Source organism: Lygodium microphyllum, chromosome 17 (assembly GCF_053477565.2).
Source record: "Lygodium microphyllum isolate KBCC chromosome 17, Lygodium_microphyllum_v1.1.10, whole genome shotgun sequence".
In the NCBI taxonomy this organism is placed as follows: Eukaryota; Viridiplantae; Streptophyta; class Polypodiopsida; order Schizaeales; family Lygodiaceae; genus Lygodium; species Lygodium microphyllum.
The window spans coordinates 72,979,217-72,997,659 of NC_141151.1; the positions used below are offsets into that span (position 1 = coordinate 72,979,217).

At 39.9% G+C, this 18,443-nt stretch overlaps 1 protein-coding gene across 1 annotated transcript in view; it reads left to right on the forward strand.

The window, feature by feature from the left end:
* LOC148022036 (Transport protein particle (TRAPP) component) overlaps window positions 1-11,942 on the forward strand; it is a 38,203-nt gene extending 26,261 nt beyond the window's left edge. The window contains exons 3-5 of the mRNA XM_087697635.1: window positions 10,346-10,445; window positions 11,367-11,549; window positions 11,633-11,942. Coding sequence (XP_087553761.1) covers window positions 10,346-10,445; window positions 11,367-11,549; window positions 11,633-11,755 — 406 coding nt within the window. The 3' untranslated portion in view covers window positions 11,756-11,942. The remainder of the gene's footprint in view (window positions 1-10,345; window positions 10,446-11,366; window positions 11,550-11,632) is intronic.
* Window positions 11,943-18,443: the final 6,501 nt, after the last annotated feature.

An 18,443-nucleotide genomic window follows, 5' to 3' on the forward strand; every position in this document is an offset into this window, starting at 1 on the left:
CTTCTCTCGTATAAAGTGATACTGGATCTTAATGTGCTTCGTCCGAGCATGGAATACAGGATTTCGTACCAAGGCAATGCAACTCTCATTGTTGCACCGCAGAAGGGTAGAACGAGTCTGGGGGCAGCCAAGCTCCTTTAACAATCTCCGAAGCCACACAATCTCACATGTGGTGGAAGACACAACCCGATACTTCGCATCAGTAGAAGAGAAGGGCTATTGTGGGCTGCTTCTTGCTACTTCAAGAGATAACACTTGTACCCAAGGTAAAACAGTAACCTGTAGTAGACCACTGGTGGTCCACATCACCAGCTCAATTCGAGTCGCTCCAACCTGCAAGAACAAGATCTGAAGCATCTGTGCCTGCTGGATAAGAAATCCCTAAGTCAGAGGTCCCCCTCAAATACCGAAGAATCCTCAGGGCAGCTTGCCAATGCACTTGTTTGAGTTCACTCATGAACCTTGCCAAAAGATCCATAGCAAAGCAAAGATCAACACGAGTGTTGAGAAGCCAAGTCAAGGATCCAATCAACTGATGGTAGCGGGAAGCATCCTTCAAGGGAGAATCTGAGTGTGAAGTGGCCTTCCAGTTCGGATCCATAGGAATAGAAATGGTTCGATAAGTTGCCATCTCAAAAGTCACCAAGAGCTCCTGAATGTATCTCTGCTGAGAGATGAAAATCCCCCTCTGAGACTGATAAATCTTGTGACCTAAGAAGAAATGAAGAAGTCCCAAATCTGTCATCTCGAACGTCTAATGTAAAGCTGTCTTGGTCTCTCGGTGAATGTCCCCATCTGTAAAAAAACGAGCAAACTCATTAGACATAAATTCACCTTTCTTGTTTGAACGCAAGATCTTCAATCGCCGGCCAGATCGGTTCTTCTAAAAAAGAAGCCAATCCTTGAAGTGAGAGAAAGCCTCTGAATTCAATTGCAAGAAATAGACCCATGTCATCTTGCTGTAGTTATCTACGATCAATATGAAGTACAAACTCCCCTTCAAGGACTCGGTCCTCATCGGGCCACAAAGATCCGTAGAGGTAAGCTCCATAGGTGAAGCAAACCGCCTTGAAGCTTTGTTGGAAATCACATATCCCAATGCAGTTTTCCATGAATGCAGGAGACATAGGGCTGATGGCTCATTACTGTCCGGCAAACCTCGGACAAACGATCCTCGCGATGCCTTCTGAAGGTACTCATAGTTTAGGTGGCCAAACTAAGCATGCCATAGCTCGGACTGAGTCTGAGAAGTAAGAGCTGTAGAAGACTTCAATTTGTAGATGCCATTCTCCTCATACCTTACAGAGAGAACCTTCCTTAATCCACGATCAAGGACTTGAACAGTATCACTGTCAAACTCCACCAAGAGGCCAAGAGCACAAATCTTATGGACCGAAAGCGAATGATACCCCAAGCCTGGCACATGCAACACCTCAGAAGTGTGGGTGCCACCATGTCCATCTGGAATAAGCTACATCTCACCCCGTTCAACAATAGACATAGAAGAGCTGTCTCCAATGAGAATCTACCCGCGCGAAGGGCGCAAATGGGCAACACCAACGGGAGAAGGTTTATGTGCCGGGAGGCATCACTGTCCACGATCCACTTACGAGCCTGGGGAGCTGCCATCGCAGCATCAGAAGTCTTTGCTGTAGAGTTCTCAATGATTGCTAAGTGTAGAAAAGCAGCTAATGAGGGCGCAACCACCGCTCCAGAATCCTTCGTGTCCTTCTTCTTGGTGTCCTTTTTGTCTTTGTCAGGGCAATCCTTTTTCCAGGACTGGTCTTACCACAAATATGACAAGTCGATTCCTTCTCCTTGTTCCTCTTGGATTTGTTGTCCTCCTCCTTCTTTTGGTCCTTCCCCTTCTTCTGAGCGGCTTGACCAACCAATGCCTTCGAGTTGGAAGCATTCTGTCCCTTCAACTATTTCTCTTGGTCCAAGACCATAGAAACATCCTCTTTCCACCGAAGAGTCGACTCCCGCCTTGATGCAATAAGAGCGGAATAAAAGGTATCGAATAATGACAGCAATTGGGACAGTAAAATGATCGTCGTGTCTTTGGAGAAAATAGGCTTCCCCGCATTTTGAACTTGCATTTGAAACTGCCAAAGCTTGTTGATGTGTTTCCGAAGCGAAGAAGACTTGTTCACGGACAAGGTCCGCATCTGCATCTCCAAAGAAACCCTCTTCATCCTGGTCATCCGGTTGTATATCTGGTCGAGCTCCAACTATATCTCTCAAGCCACCGTCAAGTGCTCGATGTGAGCTGTCACGGTTGTGGTGCAAGATAGAAAAAGAAAAGAATGAATCTTGGCATTTAGTTTGTCCCAATGAGACTGGGCCTTGGTCAACTCCGCACGAGCATTGGAAGAGAGTTTGGACTTATCTCTCACCGAGGGCTTGTTAATCTCCTCCATCACCAGTTCCGCCAAATCATAAGACTCTAAAATGGCCAACATCATCACCTGCCAGATACGGTAATTGTCACCATCAAGCTTTTGATCCGTTGGAAGAGCCAGTAGGACAGGCACCTTCTTGTCCATGATCATCGGGAACTCCAAATCAATCTCAGTAGACATGTTCACCTGCAATCCCTGCATAAATGCAAAATCAGCTCCCTTTGATTGTGTAAACACAGCCTTCTAGGGTTAGTTCCTTCATTGCCCAAACCTTCTTCACCCTTCAGAGGCGATAAAAAGGTAAAGCCTGCAATGGAAGGCCTAAAATACAGCCTTCCTCCCCTTTGAACTATAATAACTTGCAGCAAATTCACCAAGTGGACTCCTTTTTCACACGCCCATGCTCGCTTCAGCCTTGATCCGATACGCAGCCCTCCCGCTCGCCCTCGAATCCTGGAAATGCAGCCTTATGTCGCGCTGAAATCTCCTCTTCAAATAGGTTCAGCACTCAGTCAGTCAGTCTTTACTGCTTTGATACCATGTCAGAGTGCAACGATGCGGAATCGTAGGACAAAGACTGAGAGAGAGTGAACATAGAGAGAAGAGAGAGAAAATGAGATAGTGTAACACATAAAATCTGCAGTGTAGTATGCTGTATAGGAGTGTAGAAATATATACGAGGGTAGAGGAAATATTAAAATTAATATATATATATATGCATGTGTGTGAGACATTTTTAGTGTATTCAGCCTGCAAGAGAGAGGGAGGAGATGCTACTGTCTGATTTGTAGCCATTGGAGGATCTTGTGAGGTTGCCAGGGGCAGAAAAAGACCAACCAACAGTAGGTGATAGCATCTACAGGCTATTGAGACAGGGCATCAACAGTAAATGATTGATTTTCTTCAGTTCTTTGCATCTACAAGCTGTTGAGATAGGGCGATTTTCTTCAGTTTTTCGCAAAGAAAGTTTGAATTTTCTCTCTCCTCAGCATTCTCTCTCATCTCCTAGCCTTTCTATAGCCTTTCTCTGAAGATTACAACATTGAGATCACCAGAGGCTAAGAAATTTCAGATTTCTCTGCTGTAAACCCTAATATGCAACATAAATTAGGTTTAGCAGCAGCCTTGGGAAGCATGCTAGAAATTGGAAGCTCCAAGACTTGGATTCAAGAGGGCTGAAATTGTTTTTAGCCTATGCAAGTGGAGGGACTAGCAAATTATTGAATTTGGGGAATTTTCTATCTCCATCAAAGCGGGTGAAGGCCCATTGATTGCCCGAATCAAGGGGCAAATCAGATTGAAGACTTGCTAGTCATTTTGGACAGCAAGGGGAGTTGGAATACCGAAAGGGATCAGGAGAATCCCATTGTACATCAATTTCTTCTTCAATTAAGTTAAATAAATATTGAAAGGGCGTCAGTTCTGGGCCAACAGGGTGTCCAATGTCCAAGATTATATGGTAAAGTGTGCATTTCAGTTTTGTGAATTTGTTAATTGCTGTAAATAGTGCTTAATCAGGTTATTTACCAGCCTATGTGAGGAGGAAGATTGGTTATAGAAGCTTCTAAGGAAGCTATTTGGCTTGGTTGTTTAGTCAAGGATTTTGATCTTTCTTCACGTACTCTAGGGCTTGGTTGTGATAGCCAGAGTGCCGTATGTCTGGCTAAGAATGTCATGTTTCATGCATGTACCAAACACATAGATGTTAAGTACCACTTCATTCGACAGGTCTTGGATGATGGTCTTGTCACATTCACTAAGGTCAAAACCCAAGATAACTTTGCAGATGTTCTCACTAAGAGTCTTGCAAGGGCTTAGCATAAGTATTGCATTCGATTAGTGAGAGTTGGCTAGCTTAAAGGTACCACTTCGGGCACTAAAGAAAGGTACGACTTCGGGCCTTTCAGTGGGACATTGTTGGGTGTAAAGTCCCTTCGAGTCTCAAGCCTTTGGGTGTAAAGTCCCTTTAATCTCCGTGTGTATAAACTTATACATGTGTGAATATACTCTTATTTGTACCTTAACATTTAAATACATTTTATTCTTTGTGTAACGTGACTTGTTGGTACACTCGTCTTGGGATTCGCTTAGTCTCACTCTCAACACCGCTCATGCTCCATTTTTGTCTCGCATTTCCATTGCACACTCATCTCAACAGGCCCTTCTAGGTGTTGAAGAAGATCAACAATGTAGCATATTGATTGAAATAACCTCCACATTGGCGAATACACAATGCCTTTCATATCAGTTTATTAAGGTCCTTTTATGGTGATGTGCTAGAGGATATGTTTGCTAAAATTCAGCCTAAGGTTGAGGAGCTAGATGAGATTTTGGTACCTAAATAGATTTTGGCATATAAGGAAAGAAAGGTCACAGATAAAGTTTTTAGGAGATACTTAGTGAAATTTTAGAATTATACACCAATGGATACCAAATGGATGGAAGAGGATGACTTGATAGACCATCCTTAGTTGTTGCAACTTTACCTAGATGCTTTCCAATTAGAGCCGACATTAGTTCGGGCTCAGTTAAGTTTAGCAAAGCAGGGGTCCGAAGTATTGCTTGATGCTCGCAGGGGAGGTAGCACTTCCACTCCTCTAGTTATGGACAACTCTCATATGTAGTGGATTTTGGATGTATTTAACACGCATCTAAGGTACTATGTTGACAGTATGTTTGCTAATGAGGTTACTACTTAGTGTACTAGTCAGTGTGAGGTGTATGTAGATGAGTATGAGTTTCACCTGAGCACTGGAACTATACTTTTGCATCAGCTTATGATTAGTTTGAGAATCGTTTATGGTCGCTTTTAGGATCAATTTTGCATTGATTGTTGGTCAGTTTTTGCAATGAGTTTGTGATTAGTTTGGGATCACATTTGGAGTAGTTTGTGATCAGTTCTCAGATTAGTAAGTGATTAGTTTATGATCACATTATGTTCAGTTTTTAATGGTTTACAGCTGGTTTCATAGACAATAGCATGTTAGTAAATGCCATTGATAGTTTCAGCTATGGTTTACGCTGAATTAATGCTTTCCTATGGTTGATAGTTAGAATAGTTGAGAAACATGAGTTATGGATGCATCGAATGAGTTTCTAGCAATAGTTTTGGATTGATTTTTAGTTTTATGTTATGTATATGCTGGCTGAAAAATTTCAACAGGTTTGGGGCATGTAGCATGGTTGAACAACAATGTGCAATGTTGTGATTGTGATACCTTATGGAAATTTTAGTGCAACATGCTTTTCCATTGGCACAATGCAATGTAATCGAGGATGATTGTAGGGATTTCAAGGGGGAGGTCTATCACGGGTTGTGAAATTTTGAGATGCTTTAATCTTGTTGATAACATTTGATTAAGTTATTAATCAAATGTGCAAGGTTATTTAGCACATGTGATGCATATGGCACTTGTTTCATGGTAGTACACCAAGGATCCTGAGGATGCAGTGGTGGGTGTCAAAGACAAAAGTTGTGATAAGTTATGCCAGATGGGCTTTGGGGGTCAGTTGGTGTCAGTTTTGACCCTAGGACAATTATTTGGCCAAGTGTTGGTTGTGACACTAGAGATTAACATTAATTAATTAATACTAGTCTAAGGGTCAATCAAGGTTGGGAACCACTTTAAGTTGCAAATGGCCTAGCCAATTTAATTATGGATGGACACATTTAATTTTGGGCAGGTTAGAAAGGGTTGAAATTAATTTTCAGCATTATTTAATTTTGAAAATGAGTAAAATGATCGGATAATGCGGAAAAATGGGTTTAGAAGACTGTCACTTGGCAAAAATGCCCATGCAAAGTGAGAAAATGCTTTTGGGGGACTAGGTCTCAGCCATTCAGTTAGTTTACAGCTGAGAGAGAGAGACTGAGAGAGAGAGAGAGAGAGAGAGAGAGAGAGAGAGAGAGAGAGAGATGCTGGTTCATTTTTTGATTAGAGAACAATAATTTGTTGCAGAAGACAGCCATTTGGGAGTCTCAGCTAGCAAGGGATAGCAAGGAGTCATGTTCTAGGGGCTGGTAACAACATTGTTGATGAGGTGACAACATTTTGGAGGTGTTTGGCAGTAGAGGTGACTGCATGAAATGCAAGTTGGAGCAGGTAGCAAGCAGCAGGCAGTGGGTAGAATTTAGGAATCTCGGGAAGAAAATCAGATTTCACTCTCATCTTAGCTTTCTCTCATCTTTTTCAACCCATCTGTTTACCGCAGCACAAAGGAGCGGGAAATGGAAAAAAGGAAATAGCAAAAGGTGTAGGACAAAAGGAAGAAAAAGGCGCCTTAACCGGTAACCAGATCCTGAAAAAATTAAAAGCACGGGCACGACCGTCAGGAAGTCTTAGAGTCGCCCAAGGAAAGTAAAAGAGTCAAAAGCGCACCATTAAGTGTGAAAGCGCTTCCGAATCTTGGTAAAAGAGCGCCAGGCTCACTCCTGTGCAAATTGTATACATTAGTTGGGAATAGGATAGATTAGAACGGTGGAAAATGAGAAATGGGCCTAGGCTAATGGCCGGCCATGTAAAAAAAGGGGATGACCGCCCATGAAAAGTAGGGCATGTATATAAAGTTCAAAAAGTGAATGAGAAGATCATTCTTGTGTGTGGCCAAAGCTTCTTCTTCTTCTCTTGTTTCTTGCCTTCTTGCTTGTGCTTGAGAGAGGGATTGAGAGAGTGTGAGGGAGTGATTGTGTGAGAGTGAGGGATCTTGGAGAAGAAGCTCATCATCTTCTCTCTTCTCTTCCCCTTCTCTCTTCTCTTCTCTTGTCTCGCGCGTGGCTATGGAGGATGAAGCTCATGGGAGAGGGATTGAGGTTGCTTGAGCTTGCCTCAAGGATCGTGGAGCTACCGGTGTGCAAGAAAGAGGAGGGTACTCGATCGAGCATCAAGGTAAGCTCACTACACCCGTAAGGTAGGCATTGCGTATCAGCTTTGTGAGAGGTAGCCATGGCCGCTCAGTTCGAAACACTTGAGCAATAAGTGGTCCGTAGGTCTCGGGGTAGAGCTTGTAGCTCCCCTTCACCATCCTTAGGAGATCTCAATATTTCTCAGCTCATTTTGAGCAAATCTCAGCCGAATTTGGTGGACAGTAAAGAGATCTTTGTTATGAATCCTAAATTTTTGCAAAAATTAGGGTTTGACAGCCACCTCGTGATCCATGCCAATTGGTGAAGGCATTGCATATTGAATTCAGCATCTGAAATTTGTATTATTGTCATGGATTTGAGGTGCCAGCACATTCATTGTAATTTGGGGTAGTATTTGACCAGTGGAGGTTCCATTCATGCAAGTCTTAGGTGAAAAATCAAGGGGCTCTTGGCCAAAGTGAGTGCTAATTGTTGTTACAACAAAGGAGATTGTAAATCTCAACTTGTACTCATTCCATTAGTAATCAAGTTAAAGAAATACCGAAAGGGGCGCCAATTTTGGGGCCAACAGGTTGTCCAATGTTCAAGATTATTAAGGTAATTTGTGCATTTTAAGTTGTGTTCATTTGCTAATTGTTGTAATTAAGTGCTTAATTAGGGAATGACCACTCTTTCCAAGAAGAAAGGTTGGTTTCACTTGACATGGTGAACCTTGATGATAATATTGACCCTAAAGTTCTTGCCACCCCAAAAAAGTTTCTACAAGGAAGAAGTCCTTGCTTTGATATCAATGTAAGTGTGGGGAAGAATGTGAGAACGCCGATACTTTGAACTTGACCAACTTGATCAATTATCACCATGAAATTTGGAAAACAAAGGGGGAGAGACTTAGAGAGCGAAAGAAGAGAGATGACACCATGTTGAGAGGGGAATCATCCCTCCCTTTACAGGTTATTAATCAGATTTATTTGTTGTAATTTTGAAAATTAGGTTTTTGAAACCCAAATTTCTATTTAAACTAGATAGCAAACAGATTTCCTTCTCTTATGCTTTGATGTGTTTAGGCTGAGTAGAAAGAGCTTCTTGAACGAGTACTCGATAAGCATGTCGCTGAAATTTCAGCGTTAGCTCTTGTTGGAAATGAAGAGAGAGACCTTCGATATATAGTTGTGGAGCTTGGGAGCTCAAAAGTGGAAAGCAGAGGCTAAAAATAACAAGTGTTTGCTAAAAATGATTAGTGTTGAGCAAAATGACAAGTATAGGGACTAAAAACCTCTCAAATGGTTAAGAATTTGAGATAGTTGTTGAAGACAAAATTATTCTTTGTGAAATTTTGAAGCTTGCAATATGAATAGAATTTCCATCAGAGTAACTTTAAAAAATAGCAACCTCCTAAATTTTAGGAATCGCCAAAGTTGGATTCTGAAGAGCTTAATTGTATAGTTTCATTGATTTATAGTTTGTTTCTTTGATCATGATCATTTGATTTTGCATTTTGAAATCACTTATTATATGGGCTTCTAGTGAATGTGACTACACGAGTGAAAAAGTTATCGTCACCCTTGAATAAAAAGATGAACATTTAAAAATATTTTGAAACGCTTAAATAATACAAATTGTCTTTCAAGATATATATGAGCATCAAATTAATTGAGCCAATATATCTTGATAATAGTTGATATATAGAAAGTTGGTTACATAAAGGAAATCATCTAAACAAGAAGCATCATAGGTGACCTTCTCACGCATATGGCTTGTCATGAGGACGTGAAATTTTGATTGCTTTACTTAACATTTGAACTAATTTTAATCAAATGTTAAGTATGTGTTGCACATGTGAAGTGTTATTGAGCTTATTTCATTTTTATAAGCCAAGGACTTGAGGAAATCAATGGATGTCCAAGGCAAAAGCTGTCTTAAGTAATACTGTACAGATACTAGGTGGTATCTAGTGCTAGATATTGGCCTGAGACATTTTATTAGCCAAAATAATTATTAAATTTAATTTTTAAAAGTTTAAAGTTAAAAAGTAATTTAATAATATAGATAATGCTAAAAAATAGGATTGGAAGGCTACCACTTGGTAAAATTGAGCCTTGGCATTTTTCATGGGGCAGGTTGCACGTTCATGGATTTGGATGAGTGCATCATAGATTATGACAACTGCACTTTTAAGCAATGGAGAATGTAGTGCACTTGATGACGTGGCTATCCTAGTAGACATGTAATAGTAGCCTGGTTTGACCCTGGGATCTGATGGTTGTAGGAGAAAAGCAGTTGGTAGCAGGCCATCCCATTTTACTGTTGGGCAGGGTTAGACCAACTGGGCTGCTAACTTTAGTGAGTAGCCAGATGTTTCAATGATGGGGCAGTTGGCAGTCTTGCCATGCAGAGATCTTACATGACCTATTCAAGGGGTCATGATGAATGCCACCAAGAGGAAACAAGCCTTTGTTGTGATTTGTGATTGCTGGACGTGATTGTGAGCAGCATTATGGATTGTGTGCTGGTCTTCCTAGTGATTGTGGTCATAATTTGCTCTGGTTAGTCTACAGTGAGATCACGAGTGCTGGATGGGGCAACTGTGAGCACTAGGTGCGGGGAGTATGAGCAGGAGTGTCTGTGGCTGTGTTAAATTGCCTGAGTATCTCATGGGTGGTTGTTATAATAAATTGAAATCCAAGGTGTTATTAACTTCTGGGTCAACTGTGTTTTATTTATGCTGATTGTGTATTTTAAACATAGTTTTATTTTGGAGAAGATAAAAAAAATGGTTTCAATGCTGACAAGATTAAGAAAACACTTTTCGATGTTGAGAAGTTTAGGAAAATGATGTCAATGTGGATTATCTGCCTGTTTATCCAATGTGTACATTGCAGTGTAAAAGGGATCATTGGACCTCAATAAAAAAGAAAAGAAAAAGGGGGAGGGGGGTGGGGGATGGGAGGGCCAATCAAAATAGGGAGACAAATATATTTTCAACTCTGAATAAAATAGAAATTGTTTGCTTGTACATGCACTTGTGGTGGAAGGATGGATTTGATTTTTGTCTTGGTTTTTTTTGTGAATCTTGTGTTAGGGGTTATCACATCGGCATTCGATTAATTGATGACTTTCTATCGAAATCCAATGTGACAAGGTGCACAGATTTTAGAGAGACAGCAGAAGTTATCGCAAAGGTTTTTATCTCTCCTAGAAACAAAAATGTTTCCAAATTTGTTAAAACACCTGATTAAGCTCTTAAGACATGTTTGGGAGAAATAGGTCATTGCTGGATTATCAATGCCTTATTTACTTGGCTATGATTGAAGGCATAAATGTGCTATATCCTTGCAGAAGGGATACACACAGATATATTAAAGTACAATGTACTCATGCATGTCTGCATACATACCCATTTAGTCAATTATGCTAAAAAAAGCTCCATGTTAATACCTAAAGATTGTAAAACAGTGAGAGCCAACAGTATATCCTTCACCGGGCTCTTTCGTAGTTGCTCTATCAAAATTTATTTGCCTTTCTTGACTTTTATGACCATCTTGTTCAGTAGGTTTTTACTTCTCTGTGTCTTGACATTGCAGAATCTTATTCAAAAGAAAACATGGTGAAGGATTATGCATATGCTTACTAGTTAACAACTTTTTGTTGTCTGTTTCCTTTTTTCCCTTTTGATGTTGACTGTAAAGGTGATAAAAATTAGAAGCCTAGTTATGGGGATCAGTGAGATATCTGCAGTGCAATTTGAATATGGTAGAGGTTAAAGCTAAGATGGCACTGAAACAGCTTAAGTGCAATTTGGATGTGGTACACTTTCAAGCCAAGATGGCCTCAAATATCGATCGTGGAACCCTCAGACACTCTGGCCCCTAACAGCTTTGAAAGGCCTCTTAAAAAATTACCCCGTTATCACCAACCTTTTCATGCGTATCATTACCTACATAATAATTGCTTGTTGTAACAGGTATAATACAATTTTAAAAGATATGACCATCCAATTAGCTGTATGAGACTGCAAAGTTGTCTTATGTTTCTCCACTCCATTTTTTGTTCTGATGGTGATTTTCTTACATTTTAGCACCACTTTGTTGATATCTTCATAGGTAGGTTTTAAGATGTTCCTGGGCGTGACAGCAACTGTATCAAACTGGGATGTGGATGGTACTGAATGCAGTCTCACCCTGGATGATAACCCACTAGTTGATTTTGTGGAACTGCCGGAGACCTGTCAAGGCCTCTACTACTGCAATATTTTGTGCGGTGTCATTCGAGGAGCGTTAGAAATGGTAACTGCCTTACTACTGTTTGCATTTAATGAAAGGTGTGATCTCTTTCTAGTATGATTGACTCATTCCTTGCTGCATTGTAGGTATCCATGAGAACTGAAGTAAGATGGGCTCGTGATGTTTTACGTGGGGATGATGCTTATGAAATGAAGTTGAAACTCTTAAAGCAGGTACCAGAGGAGTACCCTTACAAAGATGATGAGTAGCAATATCCCTCGGATATTCCTCAGAGGACTGATGTGCAGTTTAAAGACACTGCACTCAGCTGTCAACATATTCTGAACATGGCAGTGATTTATAGTTAGTTACCCTTCTGTATTGTCATCAAGTACAGTTTTCCAAAACTGCAAACTCTAAACTCACTCTCAAACCATCAAGTACAGTTTTCCAAAACTGCAAACTCTAAACTCACTCTCAAACATTGGCAATGTCTATAGGTGCCACTTTGCATGCTCCTTGTGAAGTATATCTATGTAGTTCATAAATATAGCATCAAGCTGGATATCACGTTTCTGAAAAAAGAGGCATCATAAATGACTAAACAACAAACACAACTTTTTCTTAACCAAAGATAGATGGTGTCATGAAATTATGCCTTAAAGAAGTGCTTTCTAGAGCATTTTCACTGTATAGGGGCAACAACTGTATAGCAATGCTAAATTGGACACATGATGCATTGTGTGGAACTGCTTATGCATTTTTGTTGTATGATGCTGTGAAAACAGTTTTGATATTTTATGTGGTAATGTCAACTCATCCATTTTCTCTCTGATTTGGCATATTGTTTATCACTATATCAAAAGTCTTATACTGCATGTGATGGATGGTAGTGTCTTTTTTAATTAGTTGTGAAATGTCCCCCTAAGATCCAACTTGCACACCAGACATGACGCAAGGTGAACTCACAATAAAAGGTCAGACATTAGACTCGCCTCCTAGCTATAGAGCCAAAATGGGCTCACCCATGAGCTTGGGAGCTAGCAGCACTTCGGGTCACGACAACACCTGAAGGATCAGCATCCCGTACCACCAGCCCATGCAATCCCAATGTATGGATGCGTTGGCCAATAGGCCAAGAGTCCAAGAGTAGTAATCACATAATGAATGCACACAATAGGTCCTTGAGTCCTATAAATAGGACTCTGTTGCCCTGACATGTAGAATGGACGCCACTAGGGATATATGGGGTGTTTAGAGACATGCATGTAGGGTTAAAATTTTCATTCCAGGTGTGAGATAGAAAGTGTGCACAATGGGATGGAGAGGGCTAGGTATTTTGAACTCTAGTGGCTCTAGTGATATTAAAGTATTATCTCTATAAGGTGGAAATCGGGTATGATCAAGTTCAAAGGGAGGGACTATTTTGAAATCTTGTGCATGTAATGTGAAGTAAATGTGTCAGTCCATCTCATCTACTATCTAATTATACGGCTCACATATTTCAAGCATGCTTCCCTTGTTGGGGATAATTATGTTTTTCAAGAGTTCAATATATAGCCATTGGGTCTTTGCTCATGGAAGACCAAACAGTCATCATCGAGTCTTGGATGGTCAATGGTTGAAGTATTTGAAAAGGATCTCTCCACCGTATGTGTATAGGTTTGGATGGTGCTAATAAAAGTTTCATAATGGTTGGATAGTGTTTCTCCAGCCCTTGCTAGTGGAGAAGTAAACAGGCATCATTGAGCCTTAGAAGTGGGTTTGGATGGTCCTTGTATAGGTTTTGAAGCCTTCGAAAAGGATCTCCCACCCTTAAATATATGCTTATAGTTGATAGGTTAGAGATATATGAATTTTGTTTGCAAAATCTAGTTTCTTAATCTTATATAGTTATATGTTGTAAATGTTTAATTCATAATAGATTTTCTTATTCATATTAAAGAGTATAAAAGATAAGGTAAGAGACCTGCACTTGCATGGCTAGTTTAGCCAATATGTAATGACAAACCATCTCAATAGATGCTCTTAGGAAGATACTTAGATAATAGAATTATGATCTATTTGGTATTAGACTCAACATTTGCAAGTCTAGTGTGAAAGATCATGCTAAGGTTTGAGGTTTGTAGAATACACGATTCTTTGGTTTTTCATGCTAAACAAAGAGACACTTGAGGTTTATACAATCAAATTTCTTAGTGACTTGAATGAATGAGTATGCACTTAATGTGAGTTGTCTCATCTTAATGACATGGGTGCACACTCCGCGTGCTAGGGTTTCTTATCACTTGCTAGTATTTTGATGGGGCTATTAAAGAGCATGCATTTAATCTCACTTTTGATGAGGTCTCTAGTCCTTTCCTTATTGCACGATTTGGCACAAGAAGAATATGCTCACGCAACACTCTTAGGAATTGATAGGAGAGATAATCACCTTTGACTTAAATAATACATTCATATCTTTTGCGATAGAATATAAAGCTTGCAAACCATGCAATGTGTGATTAACATGCTTGGTTGGCAACAACTAGAGTATAATAAGTTGGAGTGGGGGTGAGGATAAAGATGATGAAGAGATGGGGATGGTGAGGATGATTCATGGGGTGGCAGTGAGGATGGGATGATGATGAGATGGAGAGGGAGTGGGGGTGAGTATGAGGTTGAATAAGAAATAGAGAGGATGATGATAATGGAGTGGGGGTGAGGATGGGATGGTGATGTGATGGAGTTTGTGTATGTAGTGTCCCCTTGAAGGCCCAAGTTGTATACTTAATATATGCTATTGATTGAATAATGCTAAAATACAAGTGAAGGTTAATTAGAACCTTAATATTGGTGACATATTGGGTCATGTAAGCATGTGTATGGAGCCCCTCTCATGATGCTCTTAGTTTTCTTGAGTGTGGATGGTAGTCATTCAATGATGTGTTCATAATCAAGTTTTATTTCATTTCAAGAAAGAGAGATGAGTTATAAGGGGTGGAGAATGATAGAAGGGAATGTGCATGTATCTTATGAGAATGATGGAAGGAACTTATATGCATGCTCATAGAGCTTTCTTGTGTATATGTTGGGTTTAATGCACAACAATAAGGACATTGGACGGACTTCTATCCTTTTAGAAGTTTCAATTCACTTTGGTGATAATATTTTACCTTGTCTTCTCAATACTCTAACTAAGCATGCATCCTTTTCTCTCTAACCCTAGAAGGCAAGGGGAGAAGACTAGCTCTAAGGTATAGTGAACTGACCTATCTTACCTTCTCATGTAGTCCAAAAGCTTGAATACTTGAAGATAGTTCCATGATCTAAGTGCTATAATCCAAGGGCATTGATCCTTCACATTCACCACCAAATAAACCCATGTTGAGAAAAGGAGAGAAAGAAGACATAGAAAAGCTTCACCTCACTCGATTCCTCACTCTCTCACAATCTTACAATCTCAATACATCTTCAAACTCAACCCTCTTACTACCAAGAATGGGAAGAAGAAAAAGAAAACACAAAGATGGTGTAGAGCTTCTCTATTCCAAGTTTCTCCTCTCTCTCTCTCTCTCTCATTGGGACAAGCTATGGTAGGAATAGAAGTGAATGAGAATGTTCAATAGTTGCATTGATCGAGCTTCCACCACATGGGTGTGTAAAATGGTTGAATACAATTGAGACATCCCACCCTTATGTAGATCAAATTTAGGGTTAGGTTTAGGGTTGGACCCCCTCTAAATTAGAATTAGGGTTTATAACTTACTTTTTGTTTTAGGGTTTCCACAACTGTGAATTAGGGTTGTAACCCTTTATTGGAAATTCCACCCACTTTGTGGGCTCTTGGTTAGTTCTCCCTTGATGTATGGTTCTACCTTAACTGGATTAGATCTAGCCTAGACTATTCTAATTGCGTTTTCATGTGTGTGACTCAAATAATAGTTGCAAGTGTACCAATTACCCTATAAAGGATGATACAACTTGAAGTGTTATTCCACACTTGAGAACCCAAAACCATGTATATGTTATTGTGGAAATAATATGTGAGTATATGTGCTTACATAGGTTGATACTCACCTAGAAGACTACATCATGGGTTCTTTTAATGATAATGGTTGATGAAGCAAGGAAGCTTGAATTGTTGATGATGGGAAAAAGTAGCATGGTTGAGGGAAAATGAATTTGGTAAAGGAGATTTTGGTGAGACACCGCATGTAAGATGGACAAAAGTTATGGAGTCTAATCCAAGTAAGTCTTGAAGTGCATGGTCTGTTGTGTTGGATCAACCTCATGTGACACTTGGGGTAGTGTGCATGGTCTATTGTGCTGGATCAACCTCATGTGGCACTTGAGGCAATGTGCATGGTCTATTGTGTTGGATCAACCTCATGTGGCACTTGAGGTAATTGTGATAGTTCTGCTTGAAGGATGTTTTCCATCCTACATATAGACTGGATGTGTAGACACTGAGATGGATAAGGTAGTGAAGAAGAGAAAAGTGCAAATGGTTCATAGAGATAGGTTTAACCAAGGTAAGTTAAGACTCCCTAGGTATATCATGACTTTGATATGCCTTGAGAAAATGTGTGGGAAAATGGAAAGAGAGCTAGGGGGTTAAAGACAAAGCTGATTGAAGAGGGTCACAGAGTGTAGCTAACTTGATGTCATAGCTTTCCCAAGCTTCAAATACTAGACTTGATGGAATGCCTATTGCTTCAAATGCTTTGAGTAGGATATCTATGGCTATGTCTCACATAATCAAGATGCACTCTCACAAATATCGTAGAGAACTCACCAATTTATCTCTTTACTGTAGTCTATCTACAAAGACTTATCAATGGATCCATGACTCGAGCAATGCACATTAAGCAAGCTTCATATCCATAGTTCCAATTGCTATACTTGCTTTGTAATAAGGAAGAAGAAGAAGAATGAGAAGAAGAAAAGATAAAGAGCTTCACTCGTGCTGTTCCCTCACTCTCTTACTATGTCTGTGAAGCAAGCTGGAGAAACAAAAAAAGTAAGAAGAGATCTCTACAAGATAGCACGCATGCGCACACTCACTCACTGTGTGTGTGTGCATGTGCAGTGCATGCACGTGCGCGTGTGCGTGTTAAGCAAGATGGAGAAAAAAAAAGCAAGAAGAGATCTCCACAAGATAGCACACTATAAGAATGAACTTATCCATTTTTTTTTTGGGATTTTATGCATGGGCTTGATTTTTGGGCACCTTAGACTTTTTTTGGCCTAAAACCAAACTTCTCTTAGTTTGTGTATGCCTTCTAACTTTATAATTGGTATTCCTGGATTTGGTGAACCAAAGCTTGTGCCACTTGCACCTCACTTTGACACATATTTATAATTTGCACGAGAGCAACCTCAACTTTGAAAAGGAATTTACAATGCAAAGTTTTTCAAAAAATTACGAGTGTCCAAAAGTTTCTTTGGTGTCACATTCACCTGTGTATTTGCATTTGTGTCTGCTTTCATATTCTATGCTTTTATTTCTTTGGTTTTTTTTAGGACTTTTGAGTTCTTTTGCTTACTATTTTTGATAAGAGATTAATATCACCCCCTTCCTAGACATGTGCTAGTCCCATGTCACTGTACAACTTGGCGGGTAGCATTTTGTGGGTCAGTGTTGGTGGGCATGAAGGAAAAGGTAATGTGGGGAGTGATGGAAGGAGTTTCTATGGTACTTGGTTTCTCATCATGGCAAAAGGAAAGAGGGTTGGTTGTGCTAGTTTATGTTACAAGGGCCATCAATGTCATTGATATCTTTAGACCTTGCCATGTTGCAAATTTGCAATCAAAAGTTGTGTACTCCCTAGGGGGTGTGGTGACCTTATTGTGTTGTGAGGATTTGCGCTCGTGAAAGTGCAACTAGGAGATGGGTCGAACTCCAAGCAAGGTTGGAGTGTTGTCCCATACTTGAGGACTTGGTTTTTGGTGAAAAGTGAGGTGAGGTGTATGGCTCAGGGTTGTAGGTCTACTAGGTGACAGTGGAGTATCCTACCCTTGATGGGCCTTGAGAATATATGGTGTGGGAAAGGGCTAGGGAGTTAGGAGTAGAGCCTACTGATGACCAAGGCCATATGAGGTGTCCAACTTGAGGATCTCTAAATGATGTGACAGTGGGTGCACTTGTGCTACACCATTCTTTTTTTGCTTTTTTTTTGATTTTTTTGAATATATTCTTTTCTTTGATGTTCTCCTCTCTTTACATTGTTGGAGAGAGTGGCTTGAAAGATTTCTCCAAGTAGGCCAGGCTAATCATGTAACCCTTGGAGAAGTAATCTGGTCATGGCATGTCTATTTATTCCCGTGTTTATGTCAAAGAAAAGGGCTTTTTGCTTCTCTTCTTTGGTTCAACAATGTAAAGAGTAGCCTTAAATAGTTGTAAGGAGGATTACTATAAACCAAGCAAACCTAGAGTGAGCAACACAAGAAATCGAGCATGAATGGAGTAAGTATGCACATAAATTGATGTATGATGGATAATTTTTATACTACCCTTTTATTAAGAAAAGTGCATTTCCTCTTCTATACCTGCCAAAACCAAACAAATATTTGAGCAGTAATTAAAAGGACACTATTATGGCCAAAATTAGGATGGGACAATCCTAGCCTACCACGCAAGAACTCACATCCAAACACTATGCACAAATAAGATTTGATGCAATACTGACTATTTTCATTCTATACTTACTAAGAAGAGGAATTTCACTCTCTTTACATGCCAAAACCAAACACACCAACAATAATGACAAAAAAATATTAGGGTCATAATTAGGAGGACATCCTTGCCAAAATTAAGAAGAGACTATTTTGGCCTACCCAACTAGAACTCACATTCAAACACTCATAGTATATAAATAAGACATAAAAATAGTATTGTGTAGGCTTTCCCATCAAAATCAATTGGTAAGCCCAACAAGACCAAAATATGGAATGCATCATCTCAAGTATTGAACC